Raw genomic sequence first — 22,608 nt, 5'->3', positions numbered from 1 at the left:
GAACTTGGATATGAAAACCTGTTTAAGAACACATCAACAAGATAGTACATGATCAACATCTTTTTTTTTTTCATTGACTTAAAATCATACAACAGAAATATTTCTAATCTCCCTTTGGATCTTTTGAATTACATGCATTTGAATGTAATTTGTCCATACTTTTGTAACTACAGCGTTTTATGAATTTCATGCTAGTGATTATGTGCAATTATATAGTGATGTTTATGAATTCTAAATGTTCTTGTTATAGACTCATGATAAAACCAACAAACTAACATCCAGTTGATTATTAGCTACCATATTGATATACAACACCCTACATCCCCCCCACCGAAAAAAACAAACAAACAGATAAATCTCAGATTAAGAATATCAATACTCTTTTCCACTGATTCCAAGTGTCTTTTACTTAGTGCTTTACTTGAAAAGCTACTTTTACAACATAAACTTACTCCAACAGAATATTTATCCTTTGAATAGTCAATGACAGATATTACATATGTAGTTTATAAACACTTCCATTTTTAACCTTTATTGGGTTGGACCTTTTTGGCTATGCTACACTGTAGATCTGGGGATGGATTCTGTAATTATACTATAGTTCCTCTCATTCCATGCTAATTGATGTGATATAATGTTTGCATGTGGTGCATTTCATTTTCAGCATGTGCATGACTGTAAACTGCCCTGTGGCACAAAAACTGTTGGTCCCAATTTTAAAATTTCATATCAGAAGATGCACACGACTCTTGGTTCAAAAGTCATGAAAGGCTAAGGCACAATTATTCTCGATTAAATGATCCTGGAAAAACCACTGGGGCAGATTCCTTCCTATCTCAGCCTTTTCTAGAGTTAAAAACAACTGCCTTTAAGGGTCTGAAGCAGTGACAACCTTTAGGGGTGCAGTTATCAGTCAGGATGCTACCTTGAGGAATGAAGGGTAGGAATGAAAACAAAGAGAGAGAGAGAGAGAGAAAGGAGAATAAGAAAGTAGACCATCAAGTAAAAATTTAAAAGAGAGAATGGGGGCTCTGAGGGAAATATCACACAAATTCACATGGACCAAATATAAATTTTACTCACTTTGCATTGAGTGCTACTTCTGCCATTGCATTACAAGTGTCCTCCTTCTCATCAAGGTAGGAATTCTCCACATTATATCTGAAAGACAAGAGGCAGTTTATTCATTTAGTCACTCTAGCACAAGACACTCATGCAACTCACTAAAATGCATGGCTGGTGTGGATAACATCAGATGTAAACTCTGACAGCTGAATTCTGTAGTAAAACTAAAAGCAGGAAATTATTTTTACCTTAAAAACTTGTGTACCACTTTTAAGCAACACATAAACTTACTAAACAGCTGTCAAAGTACCAACTTGTCTTGACAGGTTTCCTCTTTTCTATAAACTCGAAAGGCAGAAAGGTAGAAAGTAACTAGCTTGATCCATCAGAGATATCTCACCCTTGTATGTCATCTTCATCTTCATCTTCGTCATCAGAGTCAGATGTATCGGACGTGTCATCATTTCCGTTGGCATCTTCAAACAGGGATTGCACTCTGCTTGCCTCCTCATCAAAATAAGGCTACAAACAAACAGACAACCAAACAAAATATACACAAAAACACAATATGTACACAAATGTAAGACTTCATGCATATGAGCTACAGTTGCATGTTCACATGTCAGTCAAATATGACAAATTTACTAATCAGTGTGTCACAAACTTCATCTGTTCCAAGTTCTACCAAGCACCTCATGACTACATTAAGGAAAAGGCAATTCTCAGGTCGCATGTTAAGTAGCTTAAATGGTAAGTCTATTTCTTTTTAATTTGATGGATGAGCTTTATCTTTCTCACACAGAAATTATGAAAGATTAGATGAAAGTAATTGCAAGATCGAGTGAACAGAAAGGAGCCCTATCAGTATCATATTCTGATGCTCACTTGCCTGTAAGTTCCAGACTTACCACTACACCATCAGTGGATCGTAATGAGTCTAACATGAGCTGTGTGATGACCATGAGGTGGTTGGACATATTCTCCCCTAAAACTGATGAGATGGATGCAAAGAGGTTATACCTGCATGGCAGAAGAGAAACACAACAAATGTCCACACCTTAAACACTCCTTTCAATCCTCCAGTAGGAAACTGTAACCAAGAAAAACTAGAAATGCTGCCATGGCGACTGGTATGCCTCCGCCATTATGCATGGTTCTCCCAATAGGTCTATCTAGAGTGCGTCTTGACTATGCGAGACAACAGTTTCACACAATTGGCAAGAAATCAAAATGACATACAATTGTCACATGTGTTGAGTGTTTACTTTCTTTGAACTCGGTATCATTTGGATGGATGGCTAAATTGTTCTAAGATGGCAGGTATTCTGTGATTTGAGCATTTTAACTTGACCTTTGACACCATGAGAAAAAGTGTAATTTCAGTTCTAAACTAGAAATGTCGCTATGGTGACTGGTATGCCTCCGCCATAATGCATGGTTCTCCTAATAGGTCTATAGTACAATGTCTCGACAATGTGTGATAACAGTCTCACATAATACCTATCGGCAAAATATTAAAATGACAGGTTTGTCACAATTGTGTTGAATGTTCACTTTCCTTGAACTAGGTTTAATTGGATGAATGGCTATATTGTCTAAGAGTGCGGGTATTTGGCATGCCGTCAATCCCTCGTTTGAGGCGAGTCCCCAACTGGGGTTCTCCAAAGTGGGGTGCGTATATTTGTCGTTTGGGAGTTGGGAGTCGAAGTACTTGTCCATTGCAAATAAACTTTCTGCTCAGACGTGACAAACCTGGAGGCCAAGCCAGGGTTTGATGACTCCAGCAGCTGTCGTATTACGTAAGAGCATGATAAGGATATCTGCCTGTGGCAGACCATTCAAAGTGAACTCAATTTTCTCTATCCTTTTGAAAGTTTTCAATTTTAAATTCTATTGAGAAATTCTATGGTCATCCATTTTATTTTATGGTGCTGACAATAGTTATGTTCAGACGGCAGGCCCTAACCTCGAGGTTAGGAAACCTCGAGGTTTAGCTCTTGCCCCCTAACTACGACGTGTGTCCACACGACGAATCTTAACCTCGAGGTTACGAAACCTCGAGGTTAAGCTTCTGCCCCCCATAACTACGAGTGGGTCCCACTCGATGTTAAAACCACAAAAGCGGAAGTTTCAGCCCACACTGCTAACAAGGCGTCTATTTATTCTATAGTCCAACCCTGTCGGACTCACTTACACTGCAGAGATAGCACTGCACTGATGACTTTATGCCTTTATGAAGATATTCGTCGAAAACATTTTTTTAGCGTCGGAGAAGAATATAGAATACAGTAGCGAGTTTGACGTGGGTATTTGTGGTGTACGTTTGGGAGGTTGACCCGGAAGCAGAGGGAAATTGTGGGGGCTGGAGTTTACGGCGAGGTCACTCTTAACTTCGAGTTCGTTGTTTTTTGTGTCCACACGGTGCTTAACTACCAGTGGGGACCCCCCGCGGCTCGTGGTTAGAGCGCTAACCATAAGATTTCTCGTGGCTCGAAACATCGAGCAAACCTCGAGGTTTGCTAACTACGAGTGCGTCTTCACGGTCCCTAACTACAAGCTCTAACCTCGAAGTTTCCTAACTTCGAGGTTAAGGGCTCCCGTCTGAACGTAACTAATGTGCTATTTGGCAGTGAGTTACAACGGGGAGGTGAGACTACCTCCCTGGTTACAATCAGCCTGCTGAATGGATCATTGAGAAAGCAGCTGTCGTATTACGTAAGAGCATGATAAGGATATCTGCCTGTGGCAGACCATTCAAAGTGAACTCAATTTTCTCTATCCTTTCTAAAGTTTTCAATTTTATATTCTATTGAGAAATTCTATGGTCATCCATTTTACATTTCGAACGAAAAAAATTGACCCGTAAATAACGAAAATACATGAATAAGAAGGAGAGCATTGCCAGTTTGCCGGTGCTGACAATGTGCTATTTGGCAGTGAGTTACAACGGGGAGGTGAGACTACCTCCCTGGTTACAATCAGCCTGCTGAGAAAGAGAGAGAGAGAGGGAGAGAGAGAGAGAGAGAGAGGGGGGGGGGGGGAGATGGGGGAGGGAGAAGGGGAGAGACAAAATGGAATGACAATAGTTCCAGTCACTGCAGTACAGGCATGCTCTGTCTGCATACGCTGAATGTCTACACTCACACACACACACACGTACACACACACACAGGCACCATGGAGCTACAATTGTACATAGCCCATGCCAAAACCAAAACAATCTCCTCCTCCCGCGGTGCCCCCCCCCCCCCTCCTGTGGTGCTGTGGCGATGACTGATGCTTAGATTAGGCCAGGGTCAAGAAACAGGTGTTTTATATCTTTGATTTTAAGTCATTGATTGCCAAGATATGCACTGGCATTATTTACAGGGGTGTAGCCTCTTCAAACGAGAGATTTGCGTTATGGGGATTTGAGGATTTTTACTGACTTTTGACCCTTTCATAAGTTTGAAGAAGAAGTGAAATTTAGCACTTTCACTTGACCTTTGACCTTATGGCAAGGTACTTCTAAGAGAATCTCTATTGGGTAATACTTGCATACACTAAGTTTCAAGAAAAATCCTGCAGGCATTGCATAGATACAGGAGAGGAAAACAGTGAAATTTTGAGGAGTTGACCTTGACCTTTGACCCCTGACCTTAGACCCATGATCCTTACATAATCACTGCCAGTCAGTGCATGCATTGTTACGACCAAAATCACTCTGAGAATGATCGCACAAAAGAAACAATCAACTGATGTTCAGGCGGTTTATTAACAGTGATATTGTGGGTACAGACTGGTAATCGGTTTCACATCAGTACAATAATGATCAATAGAAACAAGTATAGTCAGTAATGGAATCACTTACGTACGCATTACACGCAATATCCCTGGAAATGTCCAAATACGATGCTCGATGCACAAACGAATGATCCGCGATGCACCGATGAATGATTCCTCTGACGTAACTCCAGAGGTACAGGTTACGATAGTCCACGGTATAGATCCGGGGTAAAATCCACGATATACGTCCACGGCGAAACGTGCAGAGTCCAAATGTTGTGACGACCACGTCCAGTTGATGCGTTGAATGATAATTCACTTAATATTGTCCAGCTAGGAATCCAGCCCGTCACAGCTTTTCCGTAGCAATGTCCATTGACATAAAAATATGGAGTCTATCTTCAATGTAGGCAAATTAATTATCTGCAGGCAAAATGTCTCCCAGGCCTTATCTCCACAAACATAACAGGTCAGCAGGTAACACAGGACTGACTATAACAAGTCGCTTCAGAGCCAGAAGTAACGTAACTCTCAGAGCAGAGGTGTTGGGTACTCTGCCTACTGCAGAATTTCTCTAGCTTATATACTATCTATTCACCCCTTCTAGCACATTCTATAACTCTCTCCAACCTACTAGCCAGTCTAAGTTCCAGGAAACCTGGATGACTCACTGCCTAACTATGTACAAAACATCACTGCCAAGAATAACTACCAATCACATTGGGCTACAGGGACAGTGCCTCACTCAGCCAAATATGTTAGCACTTCCCAGAACATTCTGGAAATGGGTGAAATCATTCTAGATTGAGTGAGCTATAATGTTTTTCCTATTCCATGCATGTACTGTATAGCTACATTGTATACCACCTAGAAAATTCTCCACTGATCTGGTCAGCCTGTATGTACTATATGTATACCACATAGAATGTTCTCCATTAATCTGGTCCACCTGTGTACATACACATTAAACAGCCAGGCACACAGTACATCATACATGTACGTGTACATAACTACTAGTGTGTACATTTGTGACAGCATATGTCCTAAGTTCCATGAAGATACCTTGAAGCATTTGTGAGATATGGAGAAAAAAGTGAAATTTTCATATTTTCACTTGACCTTTGACCTCACGACACAAAACTCTATCTGGAGAATCTTTATTTGGTAGATCATGTATACCCTAAGTTTCAAGAAAATACCTTCAGGCATTGCGTAGATATGGGGGAAATTGTGAAATTTTGTGCATTTGACACTGACCTTTTGACCTTGAGCATGTGTGCCCCAAATTTGATAGGCACAACTTCACCTACTCATACATATATACATTTCAAGTTTCATTACGATACCTCAAACAATTTTTTAAATTACGCTGTCCACAAAATTTATTACGGACAGACGGACGGACAACCTGAAAAAATAATGCCTCCGGCGACACTTTGTGGCGGACGCATAAAAATTTGATTACGGATTAAAGTATGGATGGATGGATAATCACAAAAAACACAATGCCTCCAGCGACACTTCGTGGCGGAGGCATTAAAAAAAGAGGGGAAAAAATCACTGCTTTTCTCAAAGCTTGTTAGTTATTCTTTTTTCTAGTCTTTCCCAGTTTCTCACAATTTCTTTCATATTACCAGATGGCAGAAATTTGAGTTTTAATGAATGGTTTTGAAGCCGTTGGAGTCATTATATGCTTTAAAGATTAACAACAGTTCATCTAAAAACTAAAAACTACTGATCAAAAAACAAAACAACAAAACAGATTGCTATTATCAAGACATATGGGCTTACTTCAAATTGAGAGGTTACTGTATAAGCATTAGGTGATTCCACTACCATAACACCAAGAACTTTCTCAAATATCTTGCAATACATGATAACTGTAATTATCATTACGTGCATCCCCTCAGATCAGGGTCGTTGACCTCATCGATGAGCTTCAGTCCAAGTTGAATGCACTCTTCTGTGAGTGGGAGAAAGTTCTCCTTGCCAATTTGCTTCGCCAAAACACCAAGAGTATCTGGGTAAACAGTTTAAAAAATGGATCAGACAAACCGATAGCTGACAAAAACACCATGAAATGGAGGATGGTTCAATATGAAACTCAGTGCCAAGCATATCTATCCCTTTCATTGAAACTCGTAAAAAAATAAACAAATAAATTCCAGTAAATACCACTAGCTACATGTATACATGCAACTTTGCACAACACCTAAAAAGAATGTAGCTATCTGACTTGTCGATTGCCCATCACATGGCAATAGGTTAAAAGTACATGTACCATTGCACACTGTGGCTGTCAGCTGTGCAATTTGGTTTGAGTAAAAATGGATAGCGCATGGTTGACGTCAACAATTTCCATCGACTCCTGTTTTTAACTCACGAATGACTCAAAGTTTTTGTTCTGTTGCATGGCTGTGATGTCACAATAAACAAACATTTGCTGCATGCACTCAACAATTACACTTTTTGTAAACAACCACATCCGTTTTACGTACTTGTACATGGTACGTTCATGGCCGACTGTGACTGTGCAGCTACTAATTCGCCTTTCACTGAAAATGGTTGCCATTTCTGTGCTAATTTCAAGAATCTGTGTGGACCACATCTGTTGACGTCTGAGGTGTGGTATAAAACAAATAGTGTATGGTCTTTACTCGTGCAATGGAACAAGATTTCGCACTTGGTGAAAGATGAGGCGCACTTTTCAACTCGGCTTTGCCTCGTTGAATAGAGCACCTCTTACACCTTGTGTGTAATCTTGTAACATCGCACTCATGACCACTCACTATTTGTGTACTGTTCTTCAAAAACTTTCCTTAACATCTGAATTTAGCATCTATGTTTACTCTGTCAAAAAGTAATAAAAGCTACGATTTCAAATGTTTTCTATGTTTTCTGCGATACATTTGGAAATACACTCAACTTCATAACTGACCGCTCAGTAAAAGAAAAACAAAGGCTTTTACAGGCATACAAGGAAGAGAAAAGCACACATGAAAAAAAAATTGTAGAGAAATGAACTACAATGAACGCACCAGAACAGCAGATTCATGGTTTAATCTACTATAAGTATTTGGCATTGATGAAATGCTCTCATACTGAATATGAACTAAAATCTATCATAAACTGTGAAGTCATTTATGGCCTGTAGTACTGACCAATGGACTGGATCTGCAAGACAAGTGAGTCTCCTGAATGGGCATTGGTCAGGTAGTGCTTCAGTTGATCCATTATTGGCACAAAGAATGGCAGCATGTGTTCAGAGACAGCATTACCCACAGCTCCTATCAGGCGAGAACAAGAGATATACTCACCCTGCTTGTATAACATGAAACCTAACATTGAGATTATGGTTAACTAAGTTGTCCTCTCTATTACTTTCAATACACAAAACTTGACAAAAAACCAAAAACCACTAAAGTTGGATATGGAATAACTTTAAAACAAAGCAGATAGCCTTGAAGAAGACTGCACAGTATTGAATCAACCCTACAAAGGCTGATTTATAGTCAAGTGAACATTTCTAAACCTAGCTCTCAATTCATTAGGACACTGCATTTACATATGAAGTAGACAATCATTTGAAAATTTTCTCAGCTGTTATGGACTTATGCTACATAATAAATATAACAGAGAGAGCAACTGAATTAATGCCACTGCATACACAATATTCAGCTCAGAGAAAGAAAGCTGGAGCTTTCCACTACAGATCTCTGTGATGAAATATAATCATGTAACATCCTGAGTCACTCATACAAAAAATATTTAGTGGCTTGAATGTCATGAGTGCATCCTGTACCTATAGCACTAATGGCAAGTTCTTTGATGTGGACATCTTGAGCATTTTGAAGTGTCGTCAGGAGGTGTCCCATCAGGGTAGGCAAGTATGGAACTAATTCTGTGCCTGTATGGGAGATAAGAATATAAGAGACAATTTAGCCCTCTTTGAAGTAAATATAAAATGTCCAGATATAATATCCAGCATTCTGTGTTTCAAACTGTTTTAACAACATCATACAGGTGTACTTGGGTCGAGAAACCATGAAAACAGATATGTGTGTACCAAATCTGTGCCTTAGTGTATTAGATGACATGTGATAAAGCCTAGGACCTACACTATGAACATGTCTCATATCATTTCAGCTCCTTTCAGGATATATCTCAATCATAAAATAAATTCTTATTGATAGCTGCTTTTATGATAATGCTCTTGGGCACTTGAAATACTGCACAGTTACATAAATGTAGGTGCACTTTCATCTGTTGACATGTACAAGAATTCTCAAAATGTGAAATGAATTATGAAAAAAAGGCTAAGTTATTCAATGATTACTCAATTACTTACATTACACATAACGGCTTAACATTGTATGTTGTTCAAAATATACTGTAAAAGTGGACATTTCGCGATGTTGAAATTTTCGCGCATTTCACGCAACCAGAAACTAGCGCGAAAATAAAAGCACGCGAATATTTTTGCTTGCCATACGTGCCTGTGCGTGATGTCTTGATTCCGCGTAATTAAAAACATGCGAAACTCTTCCGACCTGGTCAGGCGCGAAAAATTAGTAACGCGAAAATATCCACTTTTACAGTACACAATGTTCTTTCTTCTGTATTTGAAATGCTATAATAGAGAGATTGAAGTTCCTCCATTCACAACCTCCTTTAACAGAATTTAAAGGAGACCTCGAGTTGATTCTCAGACTTTTGCATTTGAACAACTATAAATTGGTTATACTGGGTACAGAGTTTCAGAATTTATAGTGACTAGGATGAGGAATAAGAATCAATGTTTTCAAAATTCATAATAAATCCAAATAAACATGGATGATCACATAGCAGCTTCATATAAGAATGCATGATTAGGTGCTCAAAGGAGCAGAACAAAACAAGAAAACACGCATAAATTCTACACAGGTGAACTTGTTTAAATAAGCAAGTGGTATTGTAATGGAATTACAGTGCTACATTTCTGGAATATGTGAGCCTCAATGTCATCATCTTTGTTTTGGGTTTTCAGAGAGTTTATCTCCCCAAGCACCACAATAAATTCCACAAATTTATACATGGCACTATCGATTTATGTGCTACATGATGTGAATATCGTCTTGAATGTCCCTGTAAACCCCTCAAGAAGGAATACCAGTACTTTGTGTATGATGATATATGATGTTTCGTCTTGATGTTTACTTTAGAATTTCTTTCAAAAGGCTAAAGTGAGAGATATAATCCCACATTCAAGTTACAGAAGCTAAGTGTTTTCTTTGATTTAATTCTTGTACGTGTTCCTTGTTCCATTCAGCATGAAACAATCAATACCAATATGCATATTTTTGTGGTACTACATCAGGGCAGCGTTCCTTTCATGACAAACCTAGATTTTCACAAAATGTCTCAAGGGCATAGTATATCCTTAGATTTTTGGGCTTCTGGTCGGTGTTTTGGGATGACATGTGGGGCAGAAAGCTGAAGAGGAGTGGAAGAAGCTGATTGTGGTAGCGTGAGATCTCTGGCTGGAGATGGACTGAGAACTGTCCCAGTGCAAACAGGCCAGCACTGGAGACTGTGGGGCAGGAGTCACGTATGCCATTGCAGATGCTCTCAAGGAACTGCTCAAGGTGCCTGGGGAAAAACAAACAAACAAACAAACATTCACACTACAAGTGAAAACTGTTAAAGTTAGTTTCTTAATCAAGACTGTTAACTTGCTTCTAGTATCGCAGCACTACAAAGAATTCAAAATACAGCTGCTATTAAAGCTTGTGACCCTCACAAAAAGATCTGACCACATTACTCCAGTTCTTCAATCCCTCCACTGGCATGGCTCCTCATACATCAATGTATCCCCTTCAAAATCCTTCTCATTGTTTATAAGATATAATGATTTTGCCTCATCTTATCTCAAAGACTTGATTTCTCTTCACTCCTCCATTTCAAACCGTTCTTCCTCCACTCTGCAACTGTCACACAGTCCACGCACCAGCACTCGTTATGGTGACAGGGCTTTGACTGTTATTTCTCCATCTCTTTGGTACAAACTCCCTCTTTATATCCCAAATGCTTAAAGTGTTGATAAGTTTAAATCATTGCTGAAAACTTATCTATTTCTAATTGTTGTTGTTGTTGTTGTTGTTGTTATATCATATGTAAATAATGCTATATTTTGATTTAATATTTTTTCTGTATTAATACCCTTAGAATCGTCAGTATTATGCACTACATAACTGTTATTTATTATCATCATTAACAGACTAATCGTTTGTCATGGCATTTTAGAGTAGTTCTCACCAAAGGAACACTTATGAATGCATATTCAGGAAGCATAATAAATACAGGACAACAGTCTATGAGCTCCAAATGAAATATTAGAGAGTATGAGAAAAGTTTAATCAAAGCTTGATGGTAAATACAAATAAATTCAACAACTTTGTCTTCTTGATATTCCATTGATCTATTTTTAGAAGGAATTTGACAAAATTCATGATTTTAAGATTGAAATACATATAAAACTTCAAGTTATTATAATCCTAATGAGCCCAGTTTAGCCTATGCCAAGGAATCATAGTTTCCAGTAGTGTTTTTACAATGCTTCCCTTCATGAAATAATTCATTTCCACTTGTGAATACATGGAGGTGATCAACAATGACTGGCATTATTAACACTCTAGACTGCTGCATACAGTGCATGCAACACACAATGAAGCTCAGTGGTTTATACTCACATCATACCTGCATTATGCATATATACCAATTATGTGCAGGCATTCATAACTGCTGGTGTGTATTGCATAGAGTGTATGTACAATTTCACACATGCTAAGTTCACAAATATCAATTTAAAAACATACTTAGTGAAAATTAAACAATTGCTAACATATGAAGAGTTCCTTTTCAAAAGGTGCTAAATCCATTTTTATCATTTTGGACTTTTTGACAGAAGTATATATATATATATATAATATATATATATATATACTTTTTTTTCTTTCTTTCTTTTCAAAATCAGTGTGGCCATATAGATTTGTCCAGGCACATTATCTTCTTCCTGCCAGGGGGTACTATTATGAGACACAAAGTCATTGCATGAAAACACTTAGAAGCATGTGAAATAAAAATCCAGGTTTTTCTCCTTACCATCAAAAGTGAATTTGGCACCTTTTGGAAAGAAGACTTCAAATGGTGCATACAGTTTTTGACATAATAATATTGGATGGCCATTTTGGGGGTCACAAGAATTGCATAGCACTCACTCGGACCATATTATTATGGTCCTGATCTAAAAAATACTTCCTGTTGTTCCTCTCAAAACCTACTAATATCATACAACGTACTGTAAAAGTGGATATTTTCGCGTGACTAATTTTTCGCGCTTGGCCAGGTAAGAAGAGTTTCGCGTGTTTTTAATTCTGTGGAATCAAGACATCAGCTACTGGAACATATGGCACGCAAAAATATTTGCGTGCTTTTATTTTCGCGCTAGCTTCTGGTTGCACGGAATGCGCGAAAATTTCAAATTTCCACTTTTACACTATGTGGGAAATATACCATCAGGACTCACTTTTTGCAGACATAGCCTGCACATCCTTCTGCAAGGACTGCTAGACTCACAAGCCCAGCTTTTTTCTGGTAAGGATCCTCACTCTTCAGTGCAGGCTCAACTAATTGAAGCAAAGGAGGGACTAGCTTATCTGGTGGAAGATGCAGTGCCATTGTATTTAGGACCTGTTTAGCATTGAAGAACCAACAAATATTAGTGTAGTGATGAAAAATCTTTTACAGGCTATTTGATTTGGCGAACAAATTTATAGTATTTACCATCAAATGTACAAGTCAGTGAGTCATTTAAGACGCATTACATTGATGTTGACTTGTGGGACTGGGAATGTTCTAGGACATACTGTGGATGCCAAATACCTTGCTGAGGTTTTTTTAAAAGCAAATTTTGAGAATTAAAAAAATTCAAGAATCTAACAACTCGCTAAAATATTGCCTCCGGTTATGTAAGTACTAGGTATTTGTAAGAGCAACGTATACGGTGTATGTACACGCAACAAAGGCAGGCAGCAGCTGCACACAGGTGCCTAGCCTACTGTGTGCACATGCATGCCCATATACTGAGTGCCACTGAGTGCATACATGCATGATGATATTATGTTTCCAACTGCAAATTCAAACACCTACAAAATTGTCTTACAATTCACAATTCACGAAATATTATGCCTGCAAAATATTTGGCATCTATAGAAACAAAAAGTATATTTTGAATAATACCACGGAGGGGCTACATTTGTTGAAACATTGTACAAAAAAAGAACCAACAACATGAAGGCATACAAAAAAAGAAGCTCAGGTCCCTGATGCTCATTGGGCCTTTAAGACTAATTTGAAATTAATACAACCTCCAAGTGGTGCCCCTTGAAGGTGAAATACTAAAGTAGGTAGATATATCAATACATAAAGCATGTACAGTTGCAAATATGATCCCTTAACCCTAACCAGGCTGGGCTTTTTTTGGGCGTTTTGTGGCCGGGGAGGGGCTGATTCAACCCCCCCCCCCCCCCCCCCCCAGATCTCGGCCGTCAATCGCGCAATCGCCATGAAATTTGGAATGTGCATTACCTGCCATTATCTACCAAGCTATACAAAAAGAAATGGAAATTTTTGTCGTAATAATCAATTATGCTAATTTATGCATAAAATCATACATTTTGCTCTACATCAGAAATTAAAGCTCCTAGAATCCTAATTTTTGGTGAAAACATTCTTTGTAGCATTCCTAACAATGCACTTGAAAAAAAAAATTTGATATCAAAATCAATTTATGTATTTTATTGTTTTATGAATTTCTTATGTATTTCCTTGTTTTTTCGACCTTTTGTTTTATCATTTTTTCTGCAAAATTTATGACAGAACCTATTTCAAGCATAATTATGCTAAATTAATTAGTTTCAGCCTATGAAAGTGGAAATAATCATATCTTTATGAATAAGAAGAGAAAACTCCATTTGCATAGACTTTACACACAAAATCACGTTTTTGAGCCATTTTTGGTCTGACAGGCATGTATAAAACGTTATGTAGCGTCTTAACGGTATGCACGATTTTCGCAAAAATGGTGTCAAAAGATGCGCGAGACTTGAAAGTAAAAAGTTCGCGAACGGCGCGGTCAAAAAATTTCGCGCAGCGGAGTAGTCGCGAAAAATGTCGAGGGGGGGTTGATTCAACCCCCCCCCCCCCCCCCCCGGCCTTTTTAGGGTTAAGGCACCGGAATGGGGTACGAAGTACTCTTTCTTTCTAATTGCACAATAATATGTCAATTTAACTGGTAGAATCACAGGTGGGGGAGGATGGGGATGTAAAGTGATTTTCATTTGGCTCCTTTGGGTGCAACAGCTTCCACAGACCGATGCTAAGAATGAAGCAAAAACATCTTTCCAGATGAGAAACAGTAGAGCCTCCTCATGTTGTGCATAAAATCTGTTCACCGCAGTTGTAGTCCAGACCAATTTGGCTGGATGTTGAAGTGGTTGGGGGATGATGGGTAGGAGAGGGTTTGTAATTCAGAATATCTTTCCCTGGGCCACTCTGAGGAATACACCAATATTTCTGAATGATGATTCCTGCAAGTTATGTTCCAATCTGATTCAGTGCTTTGTCCAGTTGAGTGTGTTCAAGTTTCCTCTTGCCCTCTTCTTATTTCATGATTACCTCTTTACAGGTACTGTGAACAATCATCACTTTCAACCGATAGAGCTATCCACAGACAGTATAACTTACTGTATTACTGTTGGACAGGGAAAAAATGAATTAACTTTCATCGGGTTTTTGGAGTCCTGTCTCTTGGCCAACACTGAGATGATACCTTGTATGTATACGTTTTGAATTACTCTGCCTTCAAGCTTGTTAGGTTTTTTTTTTTTTTTTTTTTTTTTGACTGGGCCAATCTGGGGTTGCTTACGACACATGTGCATGGTTTCAATTAAGAAAAATGTCTCACTTCCATGGCATAGGATGATGGTGATGATGACTCGCTTTCATCACCCTCTTCCTCCTCCTTAGTTGTCGGCATGCACATGATGGGAAAGAGGACATTCATGATGGGCATCACCAGGCGATTCTTCAGGATCGTCTGTAAAGAATGTTAGAAGAGATGTACGTAGAATGATACAATATGTACATCTATATGAATGGGTTTCCACCAACTCAAGCATGTTGAGCATCTTGCAAAGTAGGCCCTCAATCTCTCTGTAAGTTTTTACTACTAAATCCAGAAGAAAATGTCATTACTAAATTACTACCTATGCACTTCTTTTGTATCTTCCTCCATTATTTGATATGGGCTATACAGAGCTTGGCCCCAATGGGGAAAATAATGTCTGAATCTTCTATGAATGTGCACAATAGAATTAGAGATGTTCAAGAGCAATATGGCAACAGATACAGTGCATGCCTCCACCTGCCGCCCTGTGCTTCAACCGAACCTATCTTGATGAGTTAGATATGTCTGTGACTTGTATCAGGGCAATTACACCCCCCCCCCCCCAAATACTGGTTAGATAAGGTTAGAATAAAGATTAGGGTTTTTAGAGTTTGAGTTTGGGTTAGGATTGGGTTAGGGTCAGGGGAAGGGTCTGGGGTAATTGTCCAGGGGGTAACTGCCCTAGAACCCTGTGAGCAATTGTGAAGCCCTGAGAAATGTACCTTGCCATGACTTTTAATCTCTGAGCAAATTTTAGACTTAAATAGTGAATTATTCTGATATAGCACATCCTGAATCAAGTCTAATGTGACAATGTGACAAAACACTCACATTTTTAATGATTGTGGAATCTCCTTAAAAAAAAGAAGAAAATCATGGCCCAGTGAAAATGACCTCAGTCCCACTTACATGTACCTTAGATATATCTCTACTAGAGTACCTCAGGAACTTGCTGTCAAATTTCATGAATCATACCAAGTTTGAATGTATCACAAAAATTGTTTGATATCTGAAATTATCTGAACCTCAAGCTTTCACAAGACCTATCAGAAAGGCACTAAAATCCACCACTCTGTCTCAGTCTACTACTGCACTCAGTTTGATAAAACTTTATCAACTATTTCTCAATAATCTACACAGTATTATAGCATTTAAAAATATCCTCTCATCTTCCATTTTCATTAGTGCTACTCAAACATTAATGCCTTCAATTTCTGATTCAGGCATTATCATTGTTCCAAAATGTTGAACTTTAATCAAGTGCTTTTGCAATCATTGCTTGTAATTCATAGTTTAATCTCTTGCTATGGCCATTCATGAACCCTTGGAACGTCAACAGTATGGGCAGATCCATTCATCTGTTTGGTAACACATACTTATGCCAACTTTTTCATTTGTACTACTTCAATGAAAATAATTCCTTATGCATGGATGGACAATCACATGGGCAAGTTCAAACCCAAGCAATCTTCTCCAAAATCACTAACAGGTGAACAAGAAAAATATCAACCCCAAGATAGAAGAAATGCCTCTGAAAAATTTTGGAGTGAAGGAATTGAAGTGGATGCTAAATTGGTTATCAAGCATCCTCATAGTCCTGTAACTTATAAATGAGCTTTCCCCAGGTGAGTAGGCAGGTGGATTTGTATGATCCCATTACAACAGACCACTGACTAGCCTGTTGGCAGATGACCTGTAGACAGGTGGTTAATTTTTAAGACATGAAAGAACAATTCTATGCAAAAAACTTGAAGACAAGAAGTAACTCTTCACATCACCAACTACAATAGAAGTGACACACTTATCAAAACATAGTGTCACGAAAATCTTGGTATATGGATTTTCAAAGTTTGAGGAGCCTGTTTCTACTTTGCATCTTATTCATGTACAATCATGTATGCGTAATGTCTCAAATTTCCCTATCCTTTTATTTTTCATTGGTTTTTACTAATCTGTACTCAGCTAATGGGGAAACAAGCAATTTTCTGCTTAAGAACAAAAGCAGCAGAGGAAACGTCTTTGCAGTCAGGTGATTAGTTTTCTCAGGCAGGTCATTCCAAAAGTGAGCCAATAGCACTTTGGTAGACAGTAACCCCTTGAATGGGGGGGGGGGGGGGGGAGGGAGATAAAGAGGAGGCAACAATACAAATGTCTTTATGACAAATACCTTCTTTTTTAACTTGGTCAACCAGCTGATGAAAGACAATGCCTTTACACGGGCGTTGTTGCCAAGTTCCTTATTACTGGCTACCTGGCAATAGTGTTTGAGAAAGAAGGAGAGAGCAAGAGTATGATAGTGATATTAGGCAAAGAGAGTAAACAGACAGCAAGAAGGAAGAAGCAGAGAAGAACAAGAAAACAAGCAAGAAGAAAAGGAAAAATATGAGGAAAAGGAAAAATATGAGGGAAAAAGGCTAAGAGGAAGACGCAAAGAAATTATGATGGATAGAAAGAGAACAAACAAAATGGTGTCAGGAGACAACACACACGCACACACACACACACCCAAGAAAAATGAGAGCCTATGGGAGCTTGATGCTCACCTTAGCTTCATGATGAATTCAAACCTGATGCAACCTCCCTACAGTGCCCCTCAAGGGTAGGTCATTAACTAAATTAGGACTAACCTCTTCAGGGGCACTTTACTGTGCACCTCTGCAGCTGGTCTAAAGTGGATTTGCAGAAATTCCTTGGCCTGACATGTGGAATCTAGACATTTTTGTTTTCCAAGCATGCAAGATTATGAACATGGAGGAAAGAGATTGTTACACACATCCAATAATCTTGGTGTTTACTTTGCCATTTTTTCTTTTAAATAATTGCAGGTGTCACCATGCTGCCTCTGCATAGTTGAACAGCTCTCTTGCAATAGCTTCCCTGAATGTTTCCATGCTGTGCAGCAGTTGCATGGCACCTGCACAAGTGCTATCTCAGCACGAGCACCGGCGATAAAACCGAACTTGAAATCACGTCAGTGTTGGGAGTTGACCTAAAAATTATGACGTATTTCTGGTAGTTGGTGCGAGGGCTCGGTGTTGAATGTCGTCTGCTGAACCGAGCTCCGCCGATTGTGTTAGGGATTTACGTGCTTTTTTCGCCACTGACTAACACTAGCCCCTAGGGATTATCATTTTCGTCATTTCAAGTTCGGTGCTGGTGTTAGCGTTGCCGTGCGAGATTCATATTCACGTCCATGATAGATGCACGTTTTACGTGCTAAGTTTATGCTAACGCAGTGGTCGCCCACGTAACATACACGAACACTCTCGACATGGCTTTACAAATCTGAGCCTGGGAGCAAAATTAAGATAGTTGTATTTTGGGGAGTGGAGGAAATTTGTGGCATTTTAATCCGTCTTCCTCACTGCGTGTCTTAAACTAAGCAATTTCGCCTACATCTTTTAATATTTGACTGTAATCACACACCATCACTTTTTTCGTCGCGCAATTCCCGCAGAGCTCGCAGTGCTGTGATTCCAACACCTCGTGCTGGTGATCGATAATTTTGATCGGTATCGCCTCGTTAGTCTGACCGTTGGTGTTGGAGCTCGATTTAACGCTGTTATTTGGGAGCTAGCACTAGCCCTAGCACCGAACTTCAAATCACCCATTAGGCATTTTCACATCAGCCCGATGTTTCGAAATAGCGCGCTATTTTTCTGACTTGGGACATTAAAAAATATCTTGAGCTTGGATTTTTATCGGGCTGATGTGAAAACGCCTATTGTATATTCACTTAATGGATTTGCATTTGTTACGGAGAGGTATTTTCATGCAGCAGTTTCAAGATTCCTACAAGGGATATAAGAATTACTGCAGTTGGTCAGGGTTGTGGGCCAGCTGCAGTGATATGAAAGGGCTATCAGGATCCTGATATCCCTTTCACTCGGTCAATTTCACAGAAACCTGCTATGATTGCGACTCTTGTTGCAAGGACAAGTGTCGTGGTAATGACAAGAATCCCACTTCTTGATAGACTGTTTTTGCCATTCCAGCAAGAATAGATATCATAACATCTTTTATGACATGAGACCCAGATTCAGCTGCACACACGCACATCCAAGAAGAAAGCATCTCACTGTACAAGCTGAAATTGTGGCGTGCAGATATTTTCACAAATTGCTACTTGTCCGAAAATTTTGCATGTTGTAAGTTTCAATAATTGTAACTTAGCCTTTCATGAAACAATTTAAGAATGAGAAACAAGCGACAATACTACGTGTATATAAAACTGAATACATTTACCACTTGTTGATTCCCTGTACATAAACAAGCAGTGTGTTCCTGCATTAGAAGTACGAAGTACTAGTGTGTTGTTATGCCCTAGATGTTGCTATGTAATGGCCCACACAGTGTGCTAGACCTACATAGTGTACATGTACGTAGTTACTTGTTGTGCGTGATCCAGCAGTGTTGGCATAGCTTCATATTTTTCTCTCAAGTGATGTTGTTTTTGTGTGTCTTTATATTCATGGCTCAAAGGCAAAATTTGCAATAATACAACCATCACAAAAATTTCAGCTCATACAGTACATAGTAAAGCAATTTTGTGGCTGGAGCTTTACTTGTACAGATATTAAGCTCACTATACATTAATACTGTACATTGTACCTACACATTTTCTGAGTAGAAAGAAGAAGATCATCCCTTTCAATTACTCTGCAATTTTGTGGGATTAAATTTTCCCTACATTGGTTATGACACAGATATAACTTCTATGTACCAAAATGGTATCTGGATAATGAGAGCTCGAGAGTGTGATGTCATCTTGCAGCAACATTCACTTGTTTTGTATACAAAAGACTAGAACATTATAGTCTTCACACATACTTCATTGTACTTGATAAGTCTTGAACTGATATTCAGCAAAATATATTTCACCTGGGATTTATAAAATCTTGGTAATATTCTATGATAAAAAAGAAGTGAATATCAAATCTAGGATGATTTGGTTATTATAATGCATTCTCTAGACACTCCTGAGTATATGCACTGTAAATGTATCTGCTGTTTGTGACTGGAAACATATTTAATAGGCCTACCAATCTTCGGGAGTTCAAAATTACAGTAAGGCTGCAGTCATAGACTTATTACATCTGCGTACCTGGCACGACTTAATGCACATACAATGCAGAAGACGATAATACACTGTCACTGCTAATCCTTTCAGTCTGACATTTACCATGTGGTTTGGATGAGTCACGACTGTACTTTGGAACATTTTCTAAGCTTCATTTTCCCCTTTTTTTTTTCCCCTCCTCAGTTTTGGACTGAGACCAATACGTAACCATAGAAACCGTCATCTAATAAACTAATCACAGAAAGAGAGAAGCAGTGACAGAGCAGCTGTTGCAGGGCAGGGCAGCAAAAGGAAGAATGATGATAAAGTAACAACACTAACTTTGTTTATCAATGATAGACATTGAGTACAGGTAGAGAGAATAAGCAAAATGCAAATGACAACAAAATGTGAGGATTCAGGTCAAATATGTTAGTAGGAATAACATCTTGAAATTAATGCTAAATGTGTGTACATGGCACATATCAAATTGTAGAAGTCTGGAGTATAAAAAGTAAAGCTCTAAGTAAATATAAAATATGAAACATTCAAGTAAAGACTGAGTCACAGAAATAACCCACAGCAGCTTTCTCCTATCCCAGCTTGAATAACTTAAGACACTTCCATTATCCCTTAATCATCCGAGAAGATCCAATTATCTCACTGACATATCTAGGTCACCTTCACTTACAAGTAGCAATGTATTGCATGGCATCTCACGTGATCGTGTGTGCACACGGACACCCTGACCATCTCAACAGCCACATCTCAATGTTTACTTCATGTATCATCATCTGTACCAAATATGAGTTGAAAAAAATTTGAATCTTTCTTTGGTTGGGAAGGTGCTTGTGCTACTAGAACACGTAGAGCTACGCTTTCAATAGAGCTGTGAGTGACTCATTTTTTCAAGCTATACTGTACTTGTATCAGAAAAGGGATGCTGGAATAGAGTGACCTACAAATGTACCTGGAGTAGTAAACTGGCTCTACCCTCTAGCTAGCAGGACATATCCATTGTACTTGGAGACAACTTGAGATACCCAGAAGTGCCCTCTTAATGCCTCTAATGGAATATCATCAAGCTGTCGATCAATCTTTTTTGGTCTGTAAAAAATTAGAGTGATTATACTTAGAATGAATAAATGGCATCTTTAAACAACCTCAAAAAGGAATCTTAATTAATGCACATGGAATTTAGACAAGTCCTTCCCTGCACACTGTTAAGAAAAAGTACTCCTGATCTCATCTTGTTGGGTAATATTCTTATTTTTGTGATTCACACATGCATGACTTGATATCCAAATCACAGAAAGTCTTGCTGCAAACAAAATTATAACTGCTTAAAAAGGAAAGAAAAGCTACTAAACACATCTCAGAATAGAATCATTAAATTTCATCAGGAATAATTGAGAACTCTTCTTCTGACTTCATCGATCCTACATGGGCCTGTACGTCAAAATTAATCACGGCATTATGTAAAAACTGATCCACACAAAGAATGGTCAGAATTTTGCCTCCACCTCTCTCTCAGACTCCTGTTGCACTGACAGGAGGAAATGTGACCTGTAGCAATGAGGGCAGGTGGTGAGCCAGTAAGTCACATGGGGGCTATTTATTGTCTAATGGATAATCATTGTCTCCAATCTGACACACTTTCAGCACTTTTACGAGGGAATTAAACTGGTGGGTAATGAAAAGGGTGACACAACATATTCAAGGGCCTGTTGTATAGTTATTCAACTCTATCAGACTTTCACTTTTTGTGCAATAACAGATGAGGCTCTCAAATCAATTTAATAGACAGTCTAGATACTTAACTCTGCCTGCATGCGCAACAACATAGGTGGAGGTAGGATAATCTTCGTTACCTTTGTTTTTAAGTGCAACAATCCTTGACAATATATTGGAATCCAAAATAAAAGAGAGCACGTCAAAAGCAGAATTTCCTTGCTTAGAAAATGGAATGCCATAGTCAGAAATTCTTTTTCCCACTCCATGGTTTGAATTACAGAGAACAATAACGAGACTGTCATGGCTTCATGCTGCCAAAATAATTTGTGTAGGCCTACAGTTTTGAACTATCTTACATTTGAGCTTCATTTACTCACAGTATACACATTTTAAACTTGCAATAATGAATTCACTTAATCAGTAATCACTGAAATAACCAAGAAACTGAAGTAATTGTAAGCATATGAGTGACATGCCATTGATTTTCTTGATATATAAACCTGATGTATAATACAAAACTCCTCCCGACCTTTAAAGCCACAGTTGTTCATGTAGCGAGGCAGGAAGCATGCCTTCAAACTTTGTGAGACAGCTTGTACCGCAGTGTGAGTACAGAGTTCTAATGTCATCATCAGGAAAGACTTTCCATTTACAATTCAGCAGTCAGAATCAACTACAGTCCGACCTCGATTATCCGGCCTCCTTTTATCCGGAAATCTCCATTATCCGGATGCGTTCACGCAGTGAAGGACTTTTTTTTTTCATCCAAAAATTCAGAAAAAACAGTGACTTTAAACTCAATTTAAATTTCTACAAAACTCACATGATTTACCTACAATATTCCCGACAGAACTAACATAAATTCACACCACATTATCATCGTAAAAGTAAGCAGTCATCACCACCGTTGCGGGGTACGCTACCTGCCTAGCTGCCAGTGCACTGGGACGGCAGCTTGGACGGCAGCTATATATTACATTAACATTGTGTCTCCCATATC

The 22,608-nt window shown here is 38.7% G+C and overlaps 1 protein-coding gene across 1 annotated transcript in view; it reads right to left on the bottom strand.

The window, feature by feature from the left end:
* The window catches only part of LOC139744812 (importin-4-like), a 113,380-nt gene that overhangs the window by 15,287 nt on the left and 75,485 nt on the right, over window positions 1–22,608 (bottom strand). The window contains exons 9-18 of the mRNA XM_071655227.1: window positions 16,983–17,066; window positions 14,834–14,965; window positions 12,395–12,558; window positions 10,211–10,458; window positions 8,633–8,737; window positions 7,992–8,117; window positions 6,727–6,850; window positions 1,974–2,085; window positions 1,466–1,587; window positions 1,084–1,161 (exon numbers count right to left, since the gene is read on the bottom strand). Of these exons, the coding sequence (XP_071511328.1) occupies window positions 1,084–1,161; window positions 1,466–1,587; window positions 1,974–2,085; window positions 6,727–6,850; window positions 7,992–8,117; window positions 8,633–8,737; window positions 10,211–10,458; window positions 12,395–12,558; window positions 14,834–14,965; window positions 16,983–17,066 (1,295 nt within the window). The remainder of the gene's footprint in view (window positions 1–1,083; window positions 1,162–1,465; window positions 1,588–1,973; window positions 2,086–6,726; window positions 6,851–7,991; window positions 8,118–8,632; window positions 8,738–10,210; window positions 10,459–12,394; window positions 12,559–14,833; window positions 14,966–16,982; window positions 17,067–22,608) is intronic.

This window comes from Diadema antillarum, unplaced genomic scaffold, assembly GCF_040938485.1.
Source record: "Diadema antillarum isolate AM-2024a unplaced genomic scaffold, OU_Dant_1.0 seq00001213_RagTag, whole genome shotgun sequence".
NCBI classification, from domain to species: Eukaryota; Metazoa; Echinodermata; class Echinoidea; order Diadematoida; family Diadematidae; genus Diadema; species Diadema antillarum.
This window is presented reverse-complemented; position numbering and strand designations above follow the sequence as displayed.